Source organism: Pristis pectinata, chromosome 10 (assembly GCF_009764475.1).
Source record: "Pristis pectinata isolate sPriPec2 chromosome 10, sPriPec2.1.pri, whole genome shotgun sequence".
Taxonomy (NCBI): Eukaryota; Metazoa; Chordata; class Chondrichthyes; order Rhinopristiformes; family Pristidae; genus Pristis; species Pristis pectinata.
This window is the reverse complement of record NC_067414.1, coordinates 28,196,719-28,216,628: the sequence shown is the minus strand read 5'-3', so window position 1 is coordinate 28,216,628 and position 19,910 is coordinate 28,196,719. Positions and strand designations below refer to the sequence as shown.

General features: G+C 40.4%; 1 protein-coding gene across 2 annotated transcripts in view; it reads right to left on the bottom strand.

Annotated features, from left to right (window-relative positions):
- Positions 1 to 3,256: 3,256 nt before the first annotated feature.
- The window catches only part of LOC127574807 (uncharacterized), a 64,160-nt gene continuing 47,506 nt past the window's right edge, over positions 3,257 to 19,910 (bottom strand). Inside the window, exons 19-23 of one of the 2 annotated variants that reach the window (XM_052024180.1) lie at positions 16,485 to 16,680; positions 15,946 to 16,070; positions 13,378 to 13,565; positions 6,929 to 7,062; positions 3,257 to 5,604 (exon numbers count right to left, since the gene is read on the bottom strand). In XM_052024180.1, the coding sequence (XP_051880140.1) occupies positions 5,372 to 5,604; positions 6,929 to 7,062; positions 13,378 to 13,565; positions 15,946 to 16,070; positions 16,485 to 16,680 (876 nt within the window). In that variant the 3' untranslated portion in view covers positions 3,257 to 5,371. The remainder of the gene's footprint in view (positions 5,605 to 6,928; positions 7,063 to 13,377; positions 13,566 to 15,945; positions 16,071 to 16,484; positions 16,681 to 19,910) is intronic. The other variant, XM_052024179.1, reaches the window with a different exon arrangement.

Here is a 19,910-nt window from a genome sequence, read left to right as displayed (position 1 = left end):
ATGGAATTATCCGTCTAGATAGTATGCAAACAAAGCTTTTCACTGTATCTCGGTACATGTGACAATAATAAGCCAATTACAATAGGAACGTCTGTGAATGCATGGAGACCTAGAAGTGGACAGCAATATGAAGACAGACAATGCCAGAAACACTCAGCAGATCAGGCAGCATCTGTGCAAAGAGCAACTGAGTTAACGTTTCAGGTCAAAGACCCTTCATCAGAACCGTGAAAGAGAGGGGAAAATGGTTAGTCGTGTATTGAGGAGGGATGGAGGGGACAAACGGAATATCTGATAGGTTACTGTGGGAATAAACTATTGTTGAAGCTATCTGCTTGATATATTCATGAGGGAGGGGAGAAAGAGAGAGAGAAGAGAAACAAAGGGATACATAAAAGATGTGAAAGTCATGTCAGGGTTGTTGGAAATGTCCAGAAGATAAGGCAGCATCAGCGGAGGGAGAAAAATTGAGTGATTTTTATAGATGGATAAGCTACAGCAGAACTGGCTGGTTCTGATACAACAAATACAACAATAGCGTAGCAGTTAGTGCGACACTATTACAGCGCCAGCGATCGGGGTTCAATTCCCGTCGCTGTCTGTAAGGAGTTTGTACGTTCTTCCGTGTCTGCATGGGTTTCCTCCGGGTGCTCCGGTTTCCTCCCACATTCCAAAGACATACGGGTAGGTTAATTTGGGTTTTAAAAAAATGGGCGGCACGGACTCGTTGGGCCGGAAGGGCCTGTTACCACACTGTAAATAAAATTTTTTAAAAATGGTTCTCATACCTTAGTTGCTTCATCAGCAGTTTATTACCAACAATTCTGGCCATGCCCTACGAGATATATTCCCTTTGTCCTTTGCATGGCTCCCCCACTCTCTCTGTAACTTAAAACTAATTTATTTTCTCTCTTTTCCAGTCCTGACAAAGGATCCTCAATCTGGAACATCAGACTTGCTCCTCTTTCACAGATGCTGCCTGACCTTCCGAGCATTTTCAGTATTCTCTTCTTTAAATTTCAGATATCCAGCATTTGCAGTCTTTTTAGTTTTATAGTGAACACCGATCTGTGTCATCCAGAAGGTTTGTCAATGGCAGCTCATCTGTCTGGAAGAAAAATACAGAGTCACATCAGAACTGGAGAGTGATTGCAAAGCAAAACATGGCAGAAACGAGAAAATAGAAAATTCTAGAAACACTCAGCAGGCCAGACAGCATCTGAAAGAAATGGAGCCAAGGCCCCAGGCTGTGAAAGATCTTTGACCTGAAATACCAATTATAACCACTCTCACCCTACCCCTCGGATACTACCTAATCTGCAGAACTCTGCCAGCACTTCATGTTCTTACACCAGAATTGGCTGGTTCTGACCCAAACTTGTGACAGCTGGTTATTTGAAGTTACTGAATTCACTGAGTGTGAAATGGATAATTTAATTGTTTCCTTGTTTATCTCTCCTCAATTCTCCTATTCACTTCTCCTCTAGACAGGGCAACTGCCATTAGCAAGCTTTCTTCACACTTTCTCGGTCAATTCTTGTGTTGACCATTCCGTCTTAGTCTGCACCCTATCACGGAGATCCCCTTTATTCCTCCCCCAAGCCCCCCTCCTCTCCAACTTAATATATGCCCATTTTCTAATTTTAATGCAAAGTCATTGACTTGAATGTCAACTGTTTGCTCAGCATTTTCTAATGTTATTACATTGCGAATTAATTTCTGATAAAAGCTAATGGCGCAAGTATCCGCATTGACTGGTAGCAAAAACAAAAATGCTAGCCCTAGGCTGACTTCCTGCTATTCATTCTACATTAGTTAATTCAAATAATTAACCTGGAAACCTGCAGCCCTTCTTTATGCCAGGAACTAACTTAATGGAAGACTTGGCAAATCTGGGCTGGGATTACAGATGGATAAACTAACCAGAGACTTTTAATACTGACATATTGTAGAGCATATTTGCCTTGTGGCTGGAAGTACAGCAGGCCAATTGTGTAAAATACTGGCTGCTCTCAATTTTTGTGTTTGAGTCATTTTCTTGGCCTCGCCCTTAAACAAAAACATAATGGTGAATGGGAGAATCTGGGCAGCAGAAGGTCCAAATTGTACGGATGCATACACTTGAACAGAGTAACATTGAAGGAGGAGATCATTTAGCCCCTTAGGCCCGTTTCAATTAGATCATGGTTCAAAATTCTTTCTCCACCTACCAGCCTTGATTTCATAACATTAATATTATTGTCTAACAAAAATCTTTGGCTCTGTCAGCTATGTTCACTCCACCCCTTCCTTCTCAAAACACATTTGATTTCTTACTTTTCCCAGTTACAGAATTCCTGATCTCTCAATCTACCTCATTGTGAGCTTTGCACCTTATTTGACTACCAGCAGTGCCCTCTCTAACCGTAACATTATATTCTGCATTCTGTTATTGCTTTCCCTTTTGTACTACCTCAATATAATTATGTATGGAATGCTTTTCACTGTATCTTAGTACATGTGATAATAATAAACCGATTACCAATTCTGATGAAGGGTCATCAGCCTGAAACATTAACTCAGTTTCCCTCTACACGGATACTGCCTGACCTGCTGTCCATTTCTGGCATCTGAAGATTTTTTCCCTCTTCTTAAGGAAAAATATAAATTTTGCCTTTAGAAAGAATCAGAATGAATTTGAGTTATGCCACTCTTAACCTAGGTTAGAAATGGAGGAAAAAGCAAAAGGAAGCCCAATTCAGGCATAGCCTGAAGATAACTGAAGGAAGAAAGAATGGCCACATGATTTTTTTTCAAAAACATGGCCAGCAGTTAGTGCCTGGGATGCAATCCCTGCTAAGGTGGTGGAGACAGATTCAGTTGTTTCTTTGGAAAGGAAATCCAGTCAGTATTTGGGGAAAACGAATTGCATGACTATGAAAGGCTAAGGGGATATGATTGCTTTTGTGGACTGGAAAGGCTGAGTGACCTTCAATTGTGCCGGTATTCCATTTTAATTTGGCCAATTGCATCTCTGTTTCTTTGAAGAAACAATGCAGTTACAGTCCTGCTCTCTCCCCATAATCCTGCAAGATCCCTCACTTCCATCTTTGAGTTGTATACCTGTAGAAATAATATTACCACTCAGTTTCATGCAAAATTGAAGATTTTCCCCCAGATGCTCTGCAACAATGCAATGAGTTCTCAAAATCATCTGCAAGATGTTTAACGTTAAAAATACATTTACTTAGAACAAATGTACAGTTGCATATTGTTTAAAAATACTTCATCTTTATTTCAAATACTGTGCAGTTTGATTTCACAATTTTAAGGGAAATGCAACAAGGTTTAGGTTGGCATGCTTTTCTCATTCCCAAGTAATAAGAGTGTTTTGTGCAAGTAAGACAACATCATAGTACCTCAAGAGCAGCCATCAGTAATATTGTGATGTGTGAAATAATTGATGAGGAAGGAGGGCTGGGGGAAAGTGTGACATGTACTGCTTGGTCTTTGGGAAAGAGAAACCTAGGACATATTTTTTATTCATAAGCGCAATTCATCACCAGGGTCTGGAAATGCTAAACCCAGACAAAATTTAAAACTCTGGCACTAACACAGCTGGAGTCATTTCTGTGCAGAATAATTTCTTTGCATTTTATGGACATGTTCATCAATTTCCTTTCAGAAATGATGAATTATTTTTAATTCTTTAAAAACGGACACTAAATTGATTGGGACAGCTTAAAACAAAATGTTTGAGGGATTTGTTAATTTATTTGTGGCAGTTCTTCCTGATATCCAGGAAAAGATGAATAATTCAATAGGTTTTTGCAAATTCCTTGCTCGTGTAACTTTCTCTGTTTGTTAAATATGATCAAGTGAGCATTGTCAATCAAGCAGCCAATGGTTATTTAAGACAACTGGAAAACCATTACACATTTTGCTCAAGATTATATTACATTTTGTACACATCATACTTGACATCCAATTATTTTTTTAAATATCACAGATGGATGGGATTGGCAGGATAGTTCCTACTGATTGAAATAAATTTGAAATCAGTGTTTTCTATCTTTGCTACTTACAAAATTAAAAAACTGCTGTACAAGGTTTGTTTCAAATAGATATCTTGGCAAATTTGCTTCACATTTATCAGGACTTAATATTATTGTCAATGTAAAAGCAAAACATCTTAATGCTGGGGCAAATTTTGTAATGAAATGCAGCTCCCAAAAATGATCACATTGCAGTGTTTACATTGCAGCTGCCAATTGTTTCCAAAGGGGCATCAAGTTCTACCTTATTAATGGCACAAAGTAATGCATTACAAAACCTGGCTACAATTTCCGGCTAAAGTAGGTTGCTTTTAGGAGCCATGAAAATAATGTCCAAGTAACATATTGAAGAATTAATATTTCAGGTCAATTTATATCAGAATAAAACATTTCAAAAAGCAAATTCTCCAGAAAAAGCCCAATGATGGCATCAACCAATTTTCACATTAACTATGACATTTTTTAAATAAATGTATTCACATGACTGACCTTCAATATAGAATGATAATTTTTAATGGGTTAGAATCAGGGCTGTTTGCCTCAGTGCTCCCAAATTAGACAGTGACTTTGTTTCTAAGGCACAGATTTTGAATAATATAGAAAACAACATTGCAGAGTCTACAGAAAATTTTAATGAATATGGTATTCTTTGTACATTTACTTAAGCAGAACTTCTCCTGTAATGCTTAGTGTAGTAAACATTTCTTTAAATGTAGGTAGAGATTGCTCTAGATTGTTTAAATAAATAATTTGGCAAAAGGTTTTTCTTGAACTAAAGACTTGCTTCTGAGCAGATGCCAAAGTCTTTATTCTTACAAGAGGGCAGATGTATAGTTTGATTTCAAACCTTTCAAGGATTCCTTTTTTGAAAAGCCAGTTAAGACAAAAATGGCACCCCAAGTTAGATTAACCCATTTAATCTTCTCTGCTTTCTATCTTTTCAATTCTCTTCCAATCTAGATGATGTCAGCTGTTCCCACTTAGTAATCATGACCTACCCAAGCCCAAAATGAACGTTGCTAGAAGCGAAAACTTTTACCATTCCATCTTATGGCATTCAGGATACAGAAGCAGCACAATCATTTCTCTTCTGGTCTCCACAAAGAATGGGAACAGAACTTGCTGAAACAAACTTTAAAACAACAAGCTGCAAGCACCAATACATCTGGGTTTATACATCCCTCTTTATACAGGATCAATCTGGGAACAAATTGTAAACTGCTATAAATAATATAGACCTTATTTTGGAATATTGTTGTCAATTAACACTTCTTAAATAATTATTGCATTCAAGATCAATAAATGAAAATCTTATCACACTGTCCAATATTTCTACATTAAAAACACTTCCTATGAACAATTTTGGGACCAAATTCATGATACTCTTCTTGGCTAATCCAGGCACAGTCCAGGGCAGATGAACTCGCCAAGGTAGCACCTCCACTCCACACTGTGAAGTCCCGATTTGCTGGGCTCGTAACGTGCACATGTCCCGACAGGTCTAGAGGAACCATGGAAGAGATTTCGTTTTGTATTCTTGCTGGTAATCCAGTCAACATGGTGTTTCCACCTTTAAGGGAATTAAAGAGATTTATAACACTAACCTCTCCAAACAAAATGTATTCAGCAACTAATTTCCTTTGTCGTCACTTCTCCTAACTCAATTATGATGTGCTTACCAAAATCTTGAAAACTCTGCACATGTTGTAGAATCTACTAGGCCAATATAGTAGAAAGTGTTTGAAAATTGTGTCCCATTGGAAAAGACTCCTTCCAACTGAACTGCAAGTAATTCTGGAAAAACAGAATCCTCACAGGAGGCCACAAATTTGGCGTAAGATAGAGATAATTATGATTTTCCCATTTTGTCAAAATGACTACCCTATTGACTTTAGAAGATAAATTAGGAACAATTATAAGCTACAAAAAAGTTTAACACCTTAACAAAAGCATATAGATTTTCTATATTTTGAATGAAGGAATACAGAACACACAGAACACAGAATGTGCGAGTGGGGTGCGGTGTGGGGAAGGAGGGCGAGAGGAAAGCAGGTGGAGGCAGTGAATGAGAAAGGGAACTGGAGAATGTACGTACATTTAAACAAAAAGGAAACACTGGCACTGGTAACAAGTGCAGAGGAAACGGAAGGTCTGGAAAAATGTGAGAAGCCCCAAGAAAGTTAGGCACTGGACAAGAGATTCACTGGTAGGGCAGCAGGAAAGTCAAAAGTCAAAATTTAACCTTGCATCCAAACTAGATGAAAGTTTGACCTGAAGCACTGATTTTATTTTGTCCTGTGTGAATGCTACCCAACTAACTATTTCTGGCATTTTTGTTCAACATTCTTTTTGTCGCAACTGTAAAACCTTGATTGCCTTTTCATTCTCCTCATTCTGTGGTTGAAAGACCACTCCAGCTCATGGCCAAGATATACTTTCTGATTACCTCAACAAGTTATTTAGCATTTACAGAAAACGTCTTCTGTTTAGCCTTCTGTCTTTCACTAGAAATTGAGATTAAACACAGTTTTCACAAGCCCAGCAATAATAGAAACTTCATTCACAAATCCTCTCTTTTGAAAAATGGTCAAAACTTCCTGAGCTGTAATAATAATATTCTTTGAAGTAGGCAATAGCTCAATCTATGACGAGTGTGAGGTAAATCAACCTCAGACGGGAAATGAATTGCACAAATGCATCAGTAATGGCGGACAAGGCAGCTGCATGCAACGTCACAAAACAGCAAAGAAACGTGCTAAATATTTTTCATAACCTGAATGTATTCTGAAAAGATAAGTATTTATAATATTTATATACTATTTACACATCACTGCCTACTAAGTGATGTTGTATAATTGGGACATTATTTTGATCCAGGTGATCAGTCAACTTACCTGAAAGAATAATGTTTGCAACAAAGGTTTTCCTCAAATCTACATCACAGAGAATAATGGAGCGGAGAAGACTCTCATGAATTCCATAATGATCCTTTCCAATCATCTCTGGCTTAAATAAGATTTCTGGAGCCCTGGAGGGTCAAATGAAATTTACAATGAATTTATACATATTTTAGTAAAAAGAATATTAACATAGTATCTCAAATATATATATATATATATATATATATATATATATATATATATATATATATATATAACACTACAGAACGGTACAGGCCTTTCAACCCACAATGTTGTGCCAACATTTTATCCCGCTCTAAGATCTATCTAACCCTTCCCCACCACATAGGCCTCCATTTTTCTATCATTCATGTGTCTATCTAAGAGTCTCTTAAATATCCTTTATGTATCTGCCCCCGCAATCTCTGCTGGCAGTGCGTTCCACGCACCCACCACTCTGTGTAAAAACAAAACTTACCCCTGACATCCCCCTTATACCTTCTTCTAATCTCCTTAAAATTATGCCCCCTTGTGTGAGCCATTTTTGCCCTGGAAAAAGTCTCTGACTGTCCACTCGATCTATGCCTCTTATCATCTTGTACACCTCCATCATGTCACCTCTCATCCTCCTCCACTCCAAAGAGAGAAGCCCAAGCTCACTCAACCTATCCTCATAATCTCAGTTCTTTCACGCTCCTTACCACAGGGACTAGAATGATCATGTGATGCAAGACAAGTGTCTTATTTGATTTTTCCACTTTAAGTTGCCATCTCTGTTTATAAAGAGGCCAGGACTGAATTTCTCTTGAGTAGCAGCAGGGCAGGGAAGTGCCTGACCACAACACTGACCCATTTACTGTGCTTCAGAGCCAAGTGCAATGCAGATTCCCAACACTAATGAACAGACCATCAACTATTTAATGAAGCAGAAACATCAAGGAGATCAAGGTAAAATTGCTTTACCTCACTCAGAAATGTTTATTGCTTAGCACTTTTATGTCAAAACATTCCGCAGATCTTCCAATGCCTCAGAATTACTGTCCCCTGCCTCTGTGACACTCTGCCTGTTCCAGTAGAGCCCATCACTCAGTCTTCCTCCACAAGCTCGGCTCCCAGCACTTGGATGCAGTGTAGCACAGCATGGGCCATCTCAGTGCAGACAGACGGCTGGACTCTCAGAACCACAGATGGCTGGCGAGGCCCCTCCCTCAGACTCACCAGCTGTCAAAGTGTGATCAGGTCCACTGAACATGTGTCAAGATCTCTAACATTCACAGACATTCATTATTGCTCAGGGTACTTAAAAATATCTTCACAACACTTACATTCGAAAAACCAAAAAGCACAGACAAACAATAAAAATTAAGGTCATTGGAACTAATTTAAGTATTAAAAACATTACTTATCTTTCTCCCAGCAACCAAAGTTTCCATTCGTGTGGATGGGGACTGCTGAGTTGGCACCTAGTTACTTCGGCACAGGCTCGGGCAGATTTCCCAGCTCAAAAATGGCTCACACGAGGGGGCATAACTTTAAGGTGATTGGAGGAAGGTGTAAGGGGGTGTCAGAGGTAAGTATATTTTTGTTACACAGAGAGTGGTGGGTGCATGGAACGCACTGCCAGCAGAGGTTGTGGGGGCAGATACATTAAGGACATTTAAGAGACTCTTAGATAGCCACACAGATGATAGAGAAATGGAGGGCTATGTGGGAGGGAAGGGTTAGATAGATGTTAGAGCAGGATAAAACGTCGGCACAACATCATGGGCTGAAGGACCTGTACTGTGCTGTAATGTTCTATGAGAGCCAATAAGTCGACAAAAGATCTTGCTGCCCCATTGGACTCCACGAGTTGTCTGCACAGGGGCACGTAGCAAGCAGCAGGGCAGTAGACACCGCTCCTGACTTACACTAAAGTTAGTGCTGAGATCCAGGACTTGAGGTATGCCTGGGCAAATCCTGGCATTAGAGCCGGGTATTGGGGATGTGGATTCACCTATTATTTGCCTATTATCAATCTAACTCCAGTCTTCCAGATCATGGACACAAAGTGATACAGTGTCTTTGGAAACTGTACAACCATCAGCAAACTTCCCCAATTCTGATCTTATCACAGAGTAAAGTACATAGATAACATAGCTGTAGTTACACTGTTTGTGAATGTGGCAAGAATAAAATGTTATTAATGTAGGATTAGTGTGAATGGGTGTTTGATGGTTAGTGTGGACTGAAGGGCTCATTTCCATGCAGTACACCTCTATGACCCTATGAATCAGAGGGGAAGATGGGATTCTGGAACAGGCAGTAACCCTGGAAAAAACTAGCCACATGTGTTAAATAGGCAAGAAACTAGATAAGAATGGGTTACTCTTCTTGCAATATCAATAGATTGAGAATTGCTGGGAATTGCCAGCAGTTGCATGTTTAAACTCTGGCATTTTGTCCTCATGTATCAGGATGACTCCCATATGTGCAGAAGTCCTGTACTTGATGGCAGAGTTCTCCCAGGGAGTTCCCCAAGGAGCTCTGACTTTGGTTGCTTCATGCAGAGAGTGACAAACCACAAATCTGCTTTGCTTCCCAGCATTTACACTGGAGAATGGGCCAGCTGAAATTTCCTCAGTGAATACATTCATTTAGTAGAGAAGAATATAACCAAGTCTTAATGATAAAAATTATAATTTTGAGGTTTTTTTGTTTTAGCAACATAGAAAACAGGAATGGCGAATCGTTGCAAGCTGCTCTCTGCAGATCTACTCATTACTTCCATTATAATCATTCTACTCTTTTTGTTACAAGACAATTGAACAGTTCCCTGGTACGATAAGATGGACTCTTGACCTCACAATCTACCTCTTTATGACCTTGCACCTAATTGTCTACCTGCACTGCACTTTATCTATAACTGTGACACGTTACTCTGCATTCTGTATTGTTTTACCTTGTGCTACCTCAATGCACTGTGTAATGAATTGATCTGTATGAACAGTATGCAGGACAAGTTTTTCCACTGTAGCTCAGTACAAGTGACAATAATAAACCAATTCCAATTGGGCCTTTGAGCCTGCTCTGCCATTCAAAACGATCACAGCTGATCTTCTATCTCTATATCCTGCTCTCTCCCCAGACCTCAAGATAATGTTTTTTGTTTCTGAAAATCCATCGATGCATCTCCTTCCTAAATATATTCAGTGACTTGGCCTCTGTGGTAGAGAATTCCACAGATTCACTAATGCTCTAGTGAATCAAATATTTTAAGTATTTGTAAAGAAATTACTATCTGGCATTTGAATTGACTACTATGGGTTCCTAAATACCACAGACATTCAGAAACAGAATTGGCAGCCAGCAACGTTTGGGTGGCCAGGCTTGCTAGTTTTGTGGATGGGGGTTTCCCGACCTCACTTTCCTGATAGTATTACATTAGGCTCTCATACTTGGTGACACACAGGGTGCTACTATTTTTGAATGGGTTGGCCTTGGGCAGCAAGTTGATAGGAGGTGGATGTAGAAGAGGCATGCCTGTAGCTGGGACACCATGCTGGTGGTGAGTACAGATGGCTACTGACAGAAAATTCTTTGAAACTGACCAACCTTACTGATTTTTGTCAGATCATTACCTATAGGAAACGTAGATGTCTTTTCCTGAATCTGAGGATGACAAAGGCAGCTTATGGCATGTTTGCCTTCATAGGTTGGGGCACATAATGTAAATGTTGGGATGTTATGTTGCAACTTTACAAAACACTGTTTAGACTGCACTTGGAACAATGTGTGCAGTTCTGGTTGCCACTCTTACGGGAAGGATGTGGTTGAACTGGAGAGAGTGCAGAGGAGATTCACCAGCATGTTGCCTGAGGTACAGGGATTGATTGGATAGGCTGAGCATGCTTTCCCTGGAATGGAGGCGGCCCGGGGTGACCTGATAGAAATATATTAGATTATTAAAAGCACAGGAAGGGAAGATAGTCAGAGTTTTTGTCCCATAGTAGGGGTATCTAAAACAAGGAGGGCCTAGGTTTAAGGTGAGAGGAAGGGAGTTTTACAGGAGATTTTATTTTAAAAACACAGAGTGGTCGATATCTGGAACTCTCTGCCAGAGGAGATGGTGGAATCAGATACAATCACTATGTTTAAGAGACACTTAGACAGGCACTAAAATAGGCAAGGCATAGAAGGATACAGACCTAATGCAGGTGGATGGGCACAAAGGTCGGCATGGATGTGGGGAGCCAAAGAGCTCATTTCTGTAATGTACCACTATGACTATGATTTTTCATTGATGGTGATAAAAATGGAAAGTAAACCCCTCGGCAGTTCAATTCATTGCTTGGCTCCAGCAGAGAAAACAAACAAGTGGATAAAGTATTGTGGACGTGTGGGTAAAGGGAAAGGTGGAGGGGAGTTTCACAAAATCAGCTATTCAGCCAAAGACAATTGAATGGAGGGCATCTGTAGTTCAGAACTCCCCCAGTATTTTCAACATCACGTGTTTTTATGAGTCCATCCGCTATAATCAGTGGAGATTGTTTCAAGAACACATGCAAAATTAAAGAAAAACTGTTGAAGCTTATGAGAAGCAGAGCTGTAGCAATGATTCCTATTACCACAGTGTAGGTCAAGGAGTGACCTAGACTGAGTGTCAGGTATAGATATGAGCTTCAAAGATCGCTTTGAAGCAAATGAAAAAATCTAAAGACTTGGAAGTAAACATTATACAACTTCAGTTTATAATAAACACTCACTTGTATCATGTGCAGTAAAAATTTAAATACACGTTAATTTTATCAATGGAAATATTGATCATCATTTGTTCCCCAACAACATCCTTTCACTAATTTATTAGATAAAGGAAACAAGTTGTCTTTGATCTAAGATTCAACATTCAATCCACTATAAATTAATGAGCTCTGTTATGTAAAGATGTTTAAAAGTGGGAAGGGAGATGCACAATATTATTAATATGCATGACATGATCAGTCAGTTCTTGCCTCGCAGGTGTGAATATGGGTTGCTACAAAAGAACTTTATGCAAATTCAAATTGGCATTCAATTTTTAGAATCCTGAAAGACACCTAATACCAAAACAAGTCCAAAGATATCATGGGGTACATACTAATTCTTGTTTTCTGTGGAAAATGAGGTCAAAAGAGCCCAAGATAGTTGTACTGTACCCCCACTTGATAGATCTTACAGCAGGATAAAATATCAGCACAACATTGTGGGCCAAAGGGCCTGTACTGTGCTGTGGTGTTCTATGTTCACTTGTACCTGGGTAATGGATAACTCCATATTGGCAAAGACTAAATTTTAGATTCTTGATCAGCTGCCTAATACAGGCCGTACATGTGGAAACAAGGGGCTCAGCACCTGCTTTACTCCCACTTGCAGAAACTTGCTTCAAGCAAGTGGACCTAAAGGAGAAGTCTGGTCTGTTTCACTCGGGATTCTAAAGGGATTGCTGCAGCTGAAACAATGGAAGACCACCAAAAGATAATTCACACTTTAAAAAAAAACAACTCATTAAGCGCACTTGCAGTCTGCACAAAATGAAGCCAGAGGATAACTTTGGGAGATGAGAGGAAGGAGACACAGGGTGGAACCTGGAGCAACAAACAATCTGCTGGAGGAACTCAGCATGTTGAGCAGCATCTGTGGGAGGGAAAGGAATTGTTGTTGTCATTGTTTTTGGTTGAAACCCTGCATCAGGACCATTTTGGAATGGCCCCCTCTCCTATTTAGGCTGTGCTGCTGTTTATGGACCGATCTGGGCTTTATCCAATTTCCACAGCCTTGTGGATCTTGCTCTCCCTGCCCTCCTCGGTTGTCTCCCTTTGCTGGGCACCACCTTTCCATTGGTGCCACTAAGTTTTTTATTCATTATTATTATAGGATCTGGTTGTCACCAGCAAGGCCAGCATTTATTGTTCATCCCTGACTGCCCTCGGGGGGGGGGGGGGGGGGGTGGGTAGCAGTGATCCATCTTCATTAACTACTGCTACCCTTCTGGTGAAGGTACTCTCTCAGTGCTGTTGGAAAGGGAGTTCTAGGACTTGACCCAGAAACAGCAAGACATTTCCAAGTCAGGATGGGGTGAGATTAAGCCATGTGCCTGCTGTCCTTGCCGCCCCTTAGTGGTCGAGGTCAGGTGTTTGGGAATGCTAAAGGGAGCACAAATACAGCTCAAGGACGGTTCTCCCGACTTCTTTCCCTCCACTCCACAACAAAGTTAACATCCCCACTTACAAGAGAAGTTAGTGAGGTATCACATAAGGAAATTATAGATAAGCACAGAAATTGAGGACATCGGTGGATCTAAAGCTCGAGACTTCCATGACTGCTACATATGAAAGATTCAAAATGACAATAACCATTATTCTAATTCTCTGTCACTTATCTGTGTGCCCCAAATGGCAGCAGTGCATTCACATTCACTGTTTTACCTGAACATCTCATCTCCCAATGTAATTATCTGTCCATCTGGTAATATATAATGCAGCTTTCTGACATCTTCAGGGCTACCCAGTTCTGCTTCATAATCTCCAGCAACATAACAGTGCTTCTCCTTGATATCTCGGACAATTTCCCGCTCTGCAGTAGAATTAAATGAATATCCTCTTTCTTTCAATAGCTGCAAAACAAAAAGTTATTAATATTTTACATTGAAAAAAAACTGCAGATGATGGAAACTTGAAATAAAACAAACAGGTCAGGCAGCGTCCACGAAGTGTGGCACAGTCAACATTTAGTGTCTGTGGCTCTTTAGACCCACAGGCCAGATGCTGCCTCACCTACTAAGTTTTTCCAGCATTTTGTTTTTAATATCAGAAAATATTTCCCTCACAAAAAGAACATTGAACATTACAGCAGAGGAACAGATCCTTCAGCCCACAATGTAGTGCTGAACTCATTAAGCTAATGACACCTAATTAAACTAATCCCTTCTGCCTACACAATGTCCATATCCCTCCATTCTCTGCATATTCATGTACCTAAGAGCCTCTTAAACACCTCTGTTGTATCTGGCTCCACCACCACTCCTGGCAACGCATTCCAGGCACACACCACCTCTCTGTGTAAAAAAAAACTTGCCCCACACATCTCCTTTGAACTTGCCCCCTCTCACCTTAAATGGATGCCCTCTAGTATTAGACATTTCAACCCTGGGGAGAAAGATACAGGCTGTCTCTACTCTATATATGCCTCTCATAATCTTATAAACTTCTTTCAGGTCTCCCCTCAGCCTCCACCACTCCAGAGAAAGCAACCCAAGTTTATCCAACCTCTCCTTATAGCACATGCCTCCTAATCAAGGCAGCATCCTGGTAAACTCTTCCGCACCTCTCCAAAGCCTCCACATCCTTCCTATAGAAACATTGAATTCTCCCACTTTAAGTAATCCCCACAACACCCCCTCCCCACACCCTCACCTCTTCTTTCCTTTCCTAGTCTCTCTCTTTTTTTCTACCCGCCCCTTTTTTCCACCTTACCTTTTACCCATCCCCCAATGGATCTGGTCTCCCCTCCTCCCCCGCACTTGCCTATCACCATCTCTACCCTGGATCTACCCATCACCACCTTGTGCCCACCCCACTTCTCCTCTTTTGTCCACCTATCACTGCTCTTCTTTTCCCTCCCATACTATATACTGGGCCTCCCCTTTTCCTATCTTCAGTCCTGAAGAAGGGTCCTGACCCGAAACATTGACCACCTGCTTTTCTCCACAGATGCTGCCTGGCCTGCTGAGTTCCTCCAGCATCATCGTGTTTTTCATCCACATCCTTCTTATGATGGGCTGACCAGAATTGGATGCAATACTCCAGATGCGGCCTAACCAGAGTTTTAAAGCTGCAAGATAACTTGCTGACTCTTAAACTCAATGCCTCAACTAATAAAGCCAAGCATGCCACCCTCCACCTTTAACATCCTATCAACTTGTGCAGCCACTTTATGGGAGCTATGGTCTTGGACCCCAAGATCCCTCCGTACATCAATGCTGTTAAGTGTCCTGCCATTAACTGTGTACTTTCCCTTTAATCTCCCAAAGTGCAACACCTCACACTTGCCCAGATCAAACTCATCTGTCAATTGAATGCTTATGCCAAATTCAATTCCACCTCATGGTTCTCTTTTCATTCAGCCTCAATGTACAGCTGTAAACAGGTTGTTGAGCCAGATTCCGAAGAACTTGAGACCAATGCAACACCGCTGATGCTAGTGATGTCAGAGCTGTGTACAGGGCTCCTTCACAGGCAGCAGTGCCACTGGGTGCAAATCTAAATGGCAATGCCACTGTAATCTTTGCTACACATAAGCCAAGTTGGCCCAGCTTTTCACCCAATATCCTCAAACCATCTTCTTCATCCTCAGGGAATGGCCAAAAGTTGTCCCATTCACGACTTATAAAACAACAGCATAATAACAACAGCTTCAAAGTAAATAATTACTTAAGGTCCCGTGAATTTAATAAGATAACTGATATGAAAGTTCTTTCCAATTTCTTTAAAACTAAAATCCAAAAAAAATACTGCAGATGCTGGATATCTGAAATAAAAACAAAATGTTGGAAACACACAGCAGATCAGGCAGCATCTATGGAAAGAGAAACAGAGTTATGTTTCAGGTCAAGTGGTCATTGACCTGAAACGCAACTCTTGTTTCTCCTTCCACAGCTGAGTGTCTCCAGCAGTTTTTGTTTTTCTTTCTAATTTCTTACATGCACGATCAAGGTTGACTGTTCTGTGCAAACAGAAACTCAACTGCTTTAAAAAGTGAATCCTAGGAAGGAACAAAGGAAAGGGAGATGGTCATTAAGTGCCTCAAACCTGTTCTTCAATTCAGTAAGATCACAGCTAATCTGTGTCCTGATGCATCTATTCTTCTTAGTTCTTGCTTGTTGCACTTAGATGATCGTGGGCCTTCTCCAAGAACTTCTCCCATCTGTCTGATCACTGTGCTCGTACCCAAAGTACCAGATACTCTATTTATTTTCAAATAATAATCTTGCATACCTTTTTAAGATGTTCTGTGAGATCACGACCAGCCAGATTTAAGCGTTGCATGGCATGGGGGAGGCTGTACCCTTCATACACTGGCACGGTGTGCGTTACTCCATCTCCAGAGTCCAAGATTATACCTGTCATTTGTAAAGCAGAAAACAGCTAATATGTTGCAATTTTGTGCACATTGGGAATAGTATCAGCTCTTTTAGCAGTACATTTCAAAACATTACTTAAAACTGAAGACATTGGATATTTCTCTCCAAAGATAACATGACTCTACATTACTTTTGTTCTCCTAGCTAGCAATTGATTAAAATGATTTACATGTTCTGATATACCCCTCCCACTTCTTTAGAGAGCAAACTGCATTCTAGGGCCTGTGCTGTGCTGTAATGTTCTATGTATGTATTTCTCGACTTTGTGGTACATTTGCACTCCTAGAGTTGGCTAATGTTGACAATGGACGTCTCCAGTAGGAAGCACCTGACGTCCAGCACCAACACATCCTACCTTGAGTATGCAGATTGACAGAAAGCACTCTTGAATACCTGTAGTTCGTCCAGCAGAATAGAGTGCTAAAACAGCTTGCATTGCCACAAAAGAAAAAGGCACATTAAAGGTTTCGAACATGATTTCAACCATTCGCTCTCGGTTCTGGTGTGGGTTCATGGCCGCCTCAGTCAGGAGGATTGGGTGTTCTTCTGGCTCTACATGGAGCTGACGATAAAGCGTATGGTGCCAGATCTGAAATAAATACAGTACACTTTAATCCTTTGTCTTCATCAAATCATACTCAATAAATAAGCTGCCAACAAGACCCCATTTAAACTCTCTCACCTATGAATCAGAAAGTTGAATTAAAGAACCACTGCAAATTTGGACACTCAATGAGGGCTGATAACTTTCTGCAGTAGTGAATGCGTGCTACATTGTTGAAGGTGCTGTGTTCTGGGTGGGATAAATTGAGGCCTGGTTCAACGCATCAATGATAACATTATTCAATAAATGATAGAAAACCCATTGAGTGCTGTAGCCTATATTTAATGCTTGGCCGAAGATATATCCTTTGCCCATTTTTCTTGAGGAAATTCACCACCTGCAAATTAGCTGGTGCATTAGGATATCCAACAGTAACTTCACATCTGTAAAACACTTTGGGATTCCTGGAGAATATAAATTTCATAATTGTTCCACACACTCAGGACACAGGCAATACTGGCAAGGCTACATTTATAGCTCAGTTCTAGGTTCCCCTTGTGCTCCTACTATGGAAGCCAGTAGGAACTTACAGGACATTGACCTAGCAACAATGAAGGACTGACAATCTGAAAGGTAGGGAATCTTGGAAACAGCTGTGCTGCCATAATATTGCTGTTCCTTTCCTTCTGGAGGCAGATTTAGCAAGAGAAATCCAAACTGAACAGTTCAGGTACATTTGTGCATACTGATTTTTGACCTGTGCTGTGAACTCTATTTCTACTTTGAATACACATGAATTGTAGCAGTCCTCTTAGGAGTTGTTGTGTTTCTATTGTTACTCACTCTTTGGTGATCAAGTGAAAATTAATGGCTTCAAACACAGAAGTAAATGGTGAAGACTGTTAAAGTGGAGATATTGTTCTATCACAAGAAGAGCAGTCATTCTGCAGCAGTTGCACAAAGGACGTTCAGGTAAATCTTGTATGAAGCAGACACAAGAGACCTTTTTTCCCCTCCAGATTTCAGCATCTTGGTATTGGTATATTACTGTCACTTGTACTGAGGTACAGTGAAAAGCTCGTCTTACAAACCGATTGTACAGGTCAATTCATTACACAGTGCAGTTACACTGAGCCAGTACAGAGTGCATTGATGTAGTACAGGTAACAACAATAACAGTACAGAGTAAAGTGTCACAGCTACAGAGAAAGTGCAGTGCAATTAGGTGCAAGGTCACAACAAGGTAGATCGTGAGGTCATAGTCCACCTCACTGTATAAGGGAACTGTTCAATAGTCTTATCACGGTGGGGTAGAAGCTATCCTTAAGTCTGGTGGTACATGCCTTCAGGCTCCTGTATCTTCTATCTGATGGAAGAGGAGAGAAGAGAGAATGTCCCGGGTGGGTGGCGTCTTTGATTATGCTGGCTGCTTCACCAAGACAGCGAGAGGTAAAGACAGAGTCCAAGGAGGGGAGGCTGGTGTCCGTAATGCACTGGGCTGTGTTCACAACTCTCTGCAGTCTCTCTCAATCCACTAAGTCCCTCCAGGAGTTTGTTTTTTTGTTCGTATCAAGCAAGTTGACAAAACTTCTGGCTACATTGAGTGAAGGACACTTTAGGAATGTACAACACGGAATGTGCAAGCATCACAAGAATCTTCTACGGGTTGAAACTCTCTTGTCTGGCACCCTTGAGACCGACTGGTGCTGGGCCAAAGAAATGGACCCCGATCATCTCCCTTTTAAATGAATCTGTTTAAGTACAGACACTCCCCGGGTCACGTAAGGTTTCTGGGAACCGTCCATCACCAGAAGTTTCCATAAGTCAGAAATGCTGCCGGTTGAGATCAAAAGTTGCACTAGTAGGTTAACTAGCTACAGGTTAGTACAGATCTTAATTAATTTTAGATCTTAGTTAGAATTAGTTAATTAGTATACATCTGTACTACCAATTCAAATGCCGGACCACAGAATACCAGACTAGAGAGTTTCATCCTGAAGCAACTTCTCTCTTGTCCCAAGTCCTGGCTAAATGAACCGTGGTTGAGGATACATGTGGACTTTGTAGGTCGATTTATTGGGGGAGGAATGAAACAAAATTGATGATTATAGTAGAGAGACAATTAGAGTGGAAAGAAACATTTATAGCTCTAGCAACAATTCCAAAGTTGATAATGATTTTCACCACACATGGTCTTCCAGAATTACTTATAATGCACAATAGAAACAACTTTACTAGTGCTGAAATTGAATTCTTCAGAAGGAACAGTCAAGTATATGTTCACAGCTCCACCCCAAATGGCCTGGCAGAAAAGCCAGTTCAGATCGAGGAAGATGAAAGGCGGTGAAATCAGTACAATAGTTGCATGATTCTTATTTCACTAACAGAAAATACCAACTGCAATTGTAGGCAGATATATCAGAATGCATTTGGAATTTGGCAAAGCCATAATTTAGCACCACTCTATAGTCCAAACAAAGCAGTAGCAGAATGTCACCAGTACTTGTAATCACTATTTTCAGTAGATGCTGCTGTATAGCCATCATACAAGGAGGCTATTCATTTGGACATAAGATTGATTATGCTGGACCAGTTTCACTTGCGGCTTGTCTAGATGATAGCTCTTCGATGAAGTACCATCAAAACCACACTAGACATCGTACATCACTGTCATAAAATGAACAAGCTGAGGATTTGCTGGAACTAGAGGTTTCTTCAGCTGCCACTGAAGTTAATGTATTAGAGGACACACCTCAAAAAGAAATGATGTGTCATTTGAAAACCACCAGATAGATTGAACCTGTAAATATGGGACTGTCAGTTTAACTTTTACTGTAGCATTACATTTTAATAACTACATTTTACATACATGTTTTCATCCACGTCAAGGGAGAAAGAGAAATGGCAATCCTTGTTGTGTGATTTAAAGAATGTGCAATTTTATTGTTATCAACTCCTTCTAGTAACCAGGTAATGACAAAAATAAAATGGCTTTGCAAATAGGAGTGTTGACCTGTGCCATATCTTAATGACACAATTGAATACACACACTCAACTGTGCCACTCGGATATAATTGCTTTTAGAACGGGCACCTACAAAATGAAATCAATTTCTGTATACTGCCCAAAATCAAAAGCCAAGCAATGATAGCATATAGTTCATATACTGTCCCAACGTTCTTTCATACAAACCACAGTTTGACTTATTTATGTTAACTTAAAATGGACAGAGTTGCATAGAATACCATGTAGAAAATGGCCTTTTGGTCCTACTG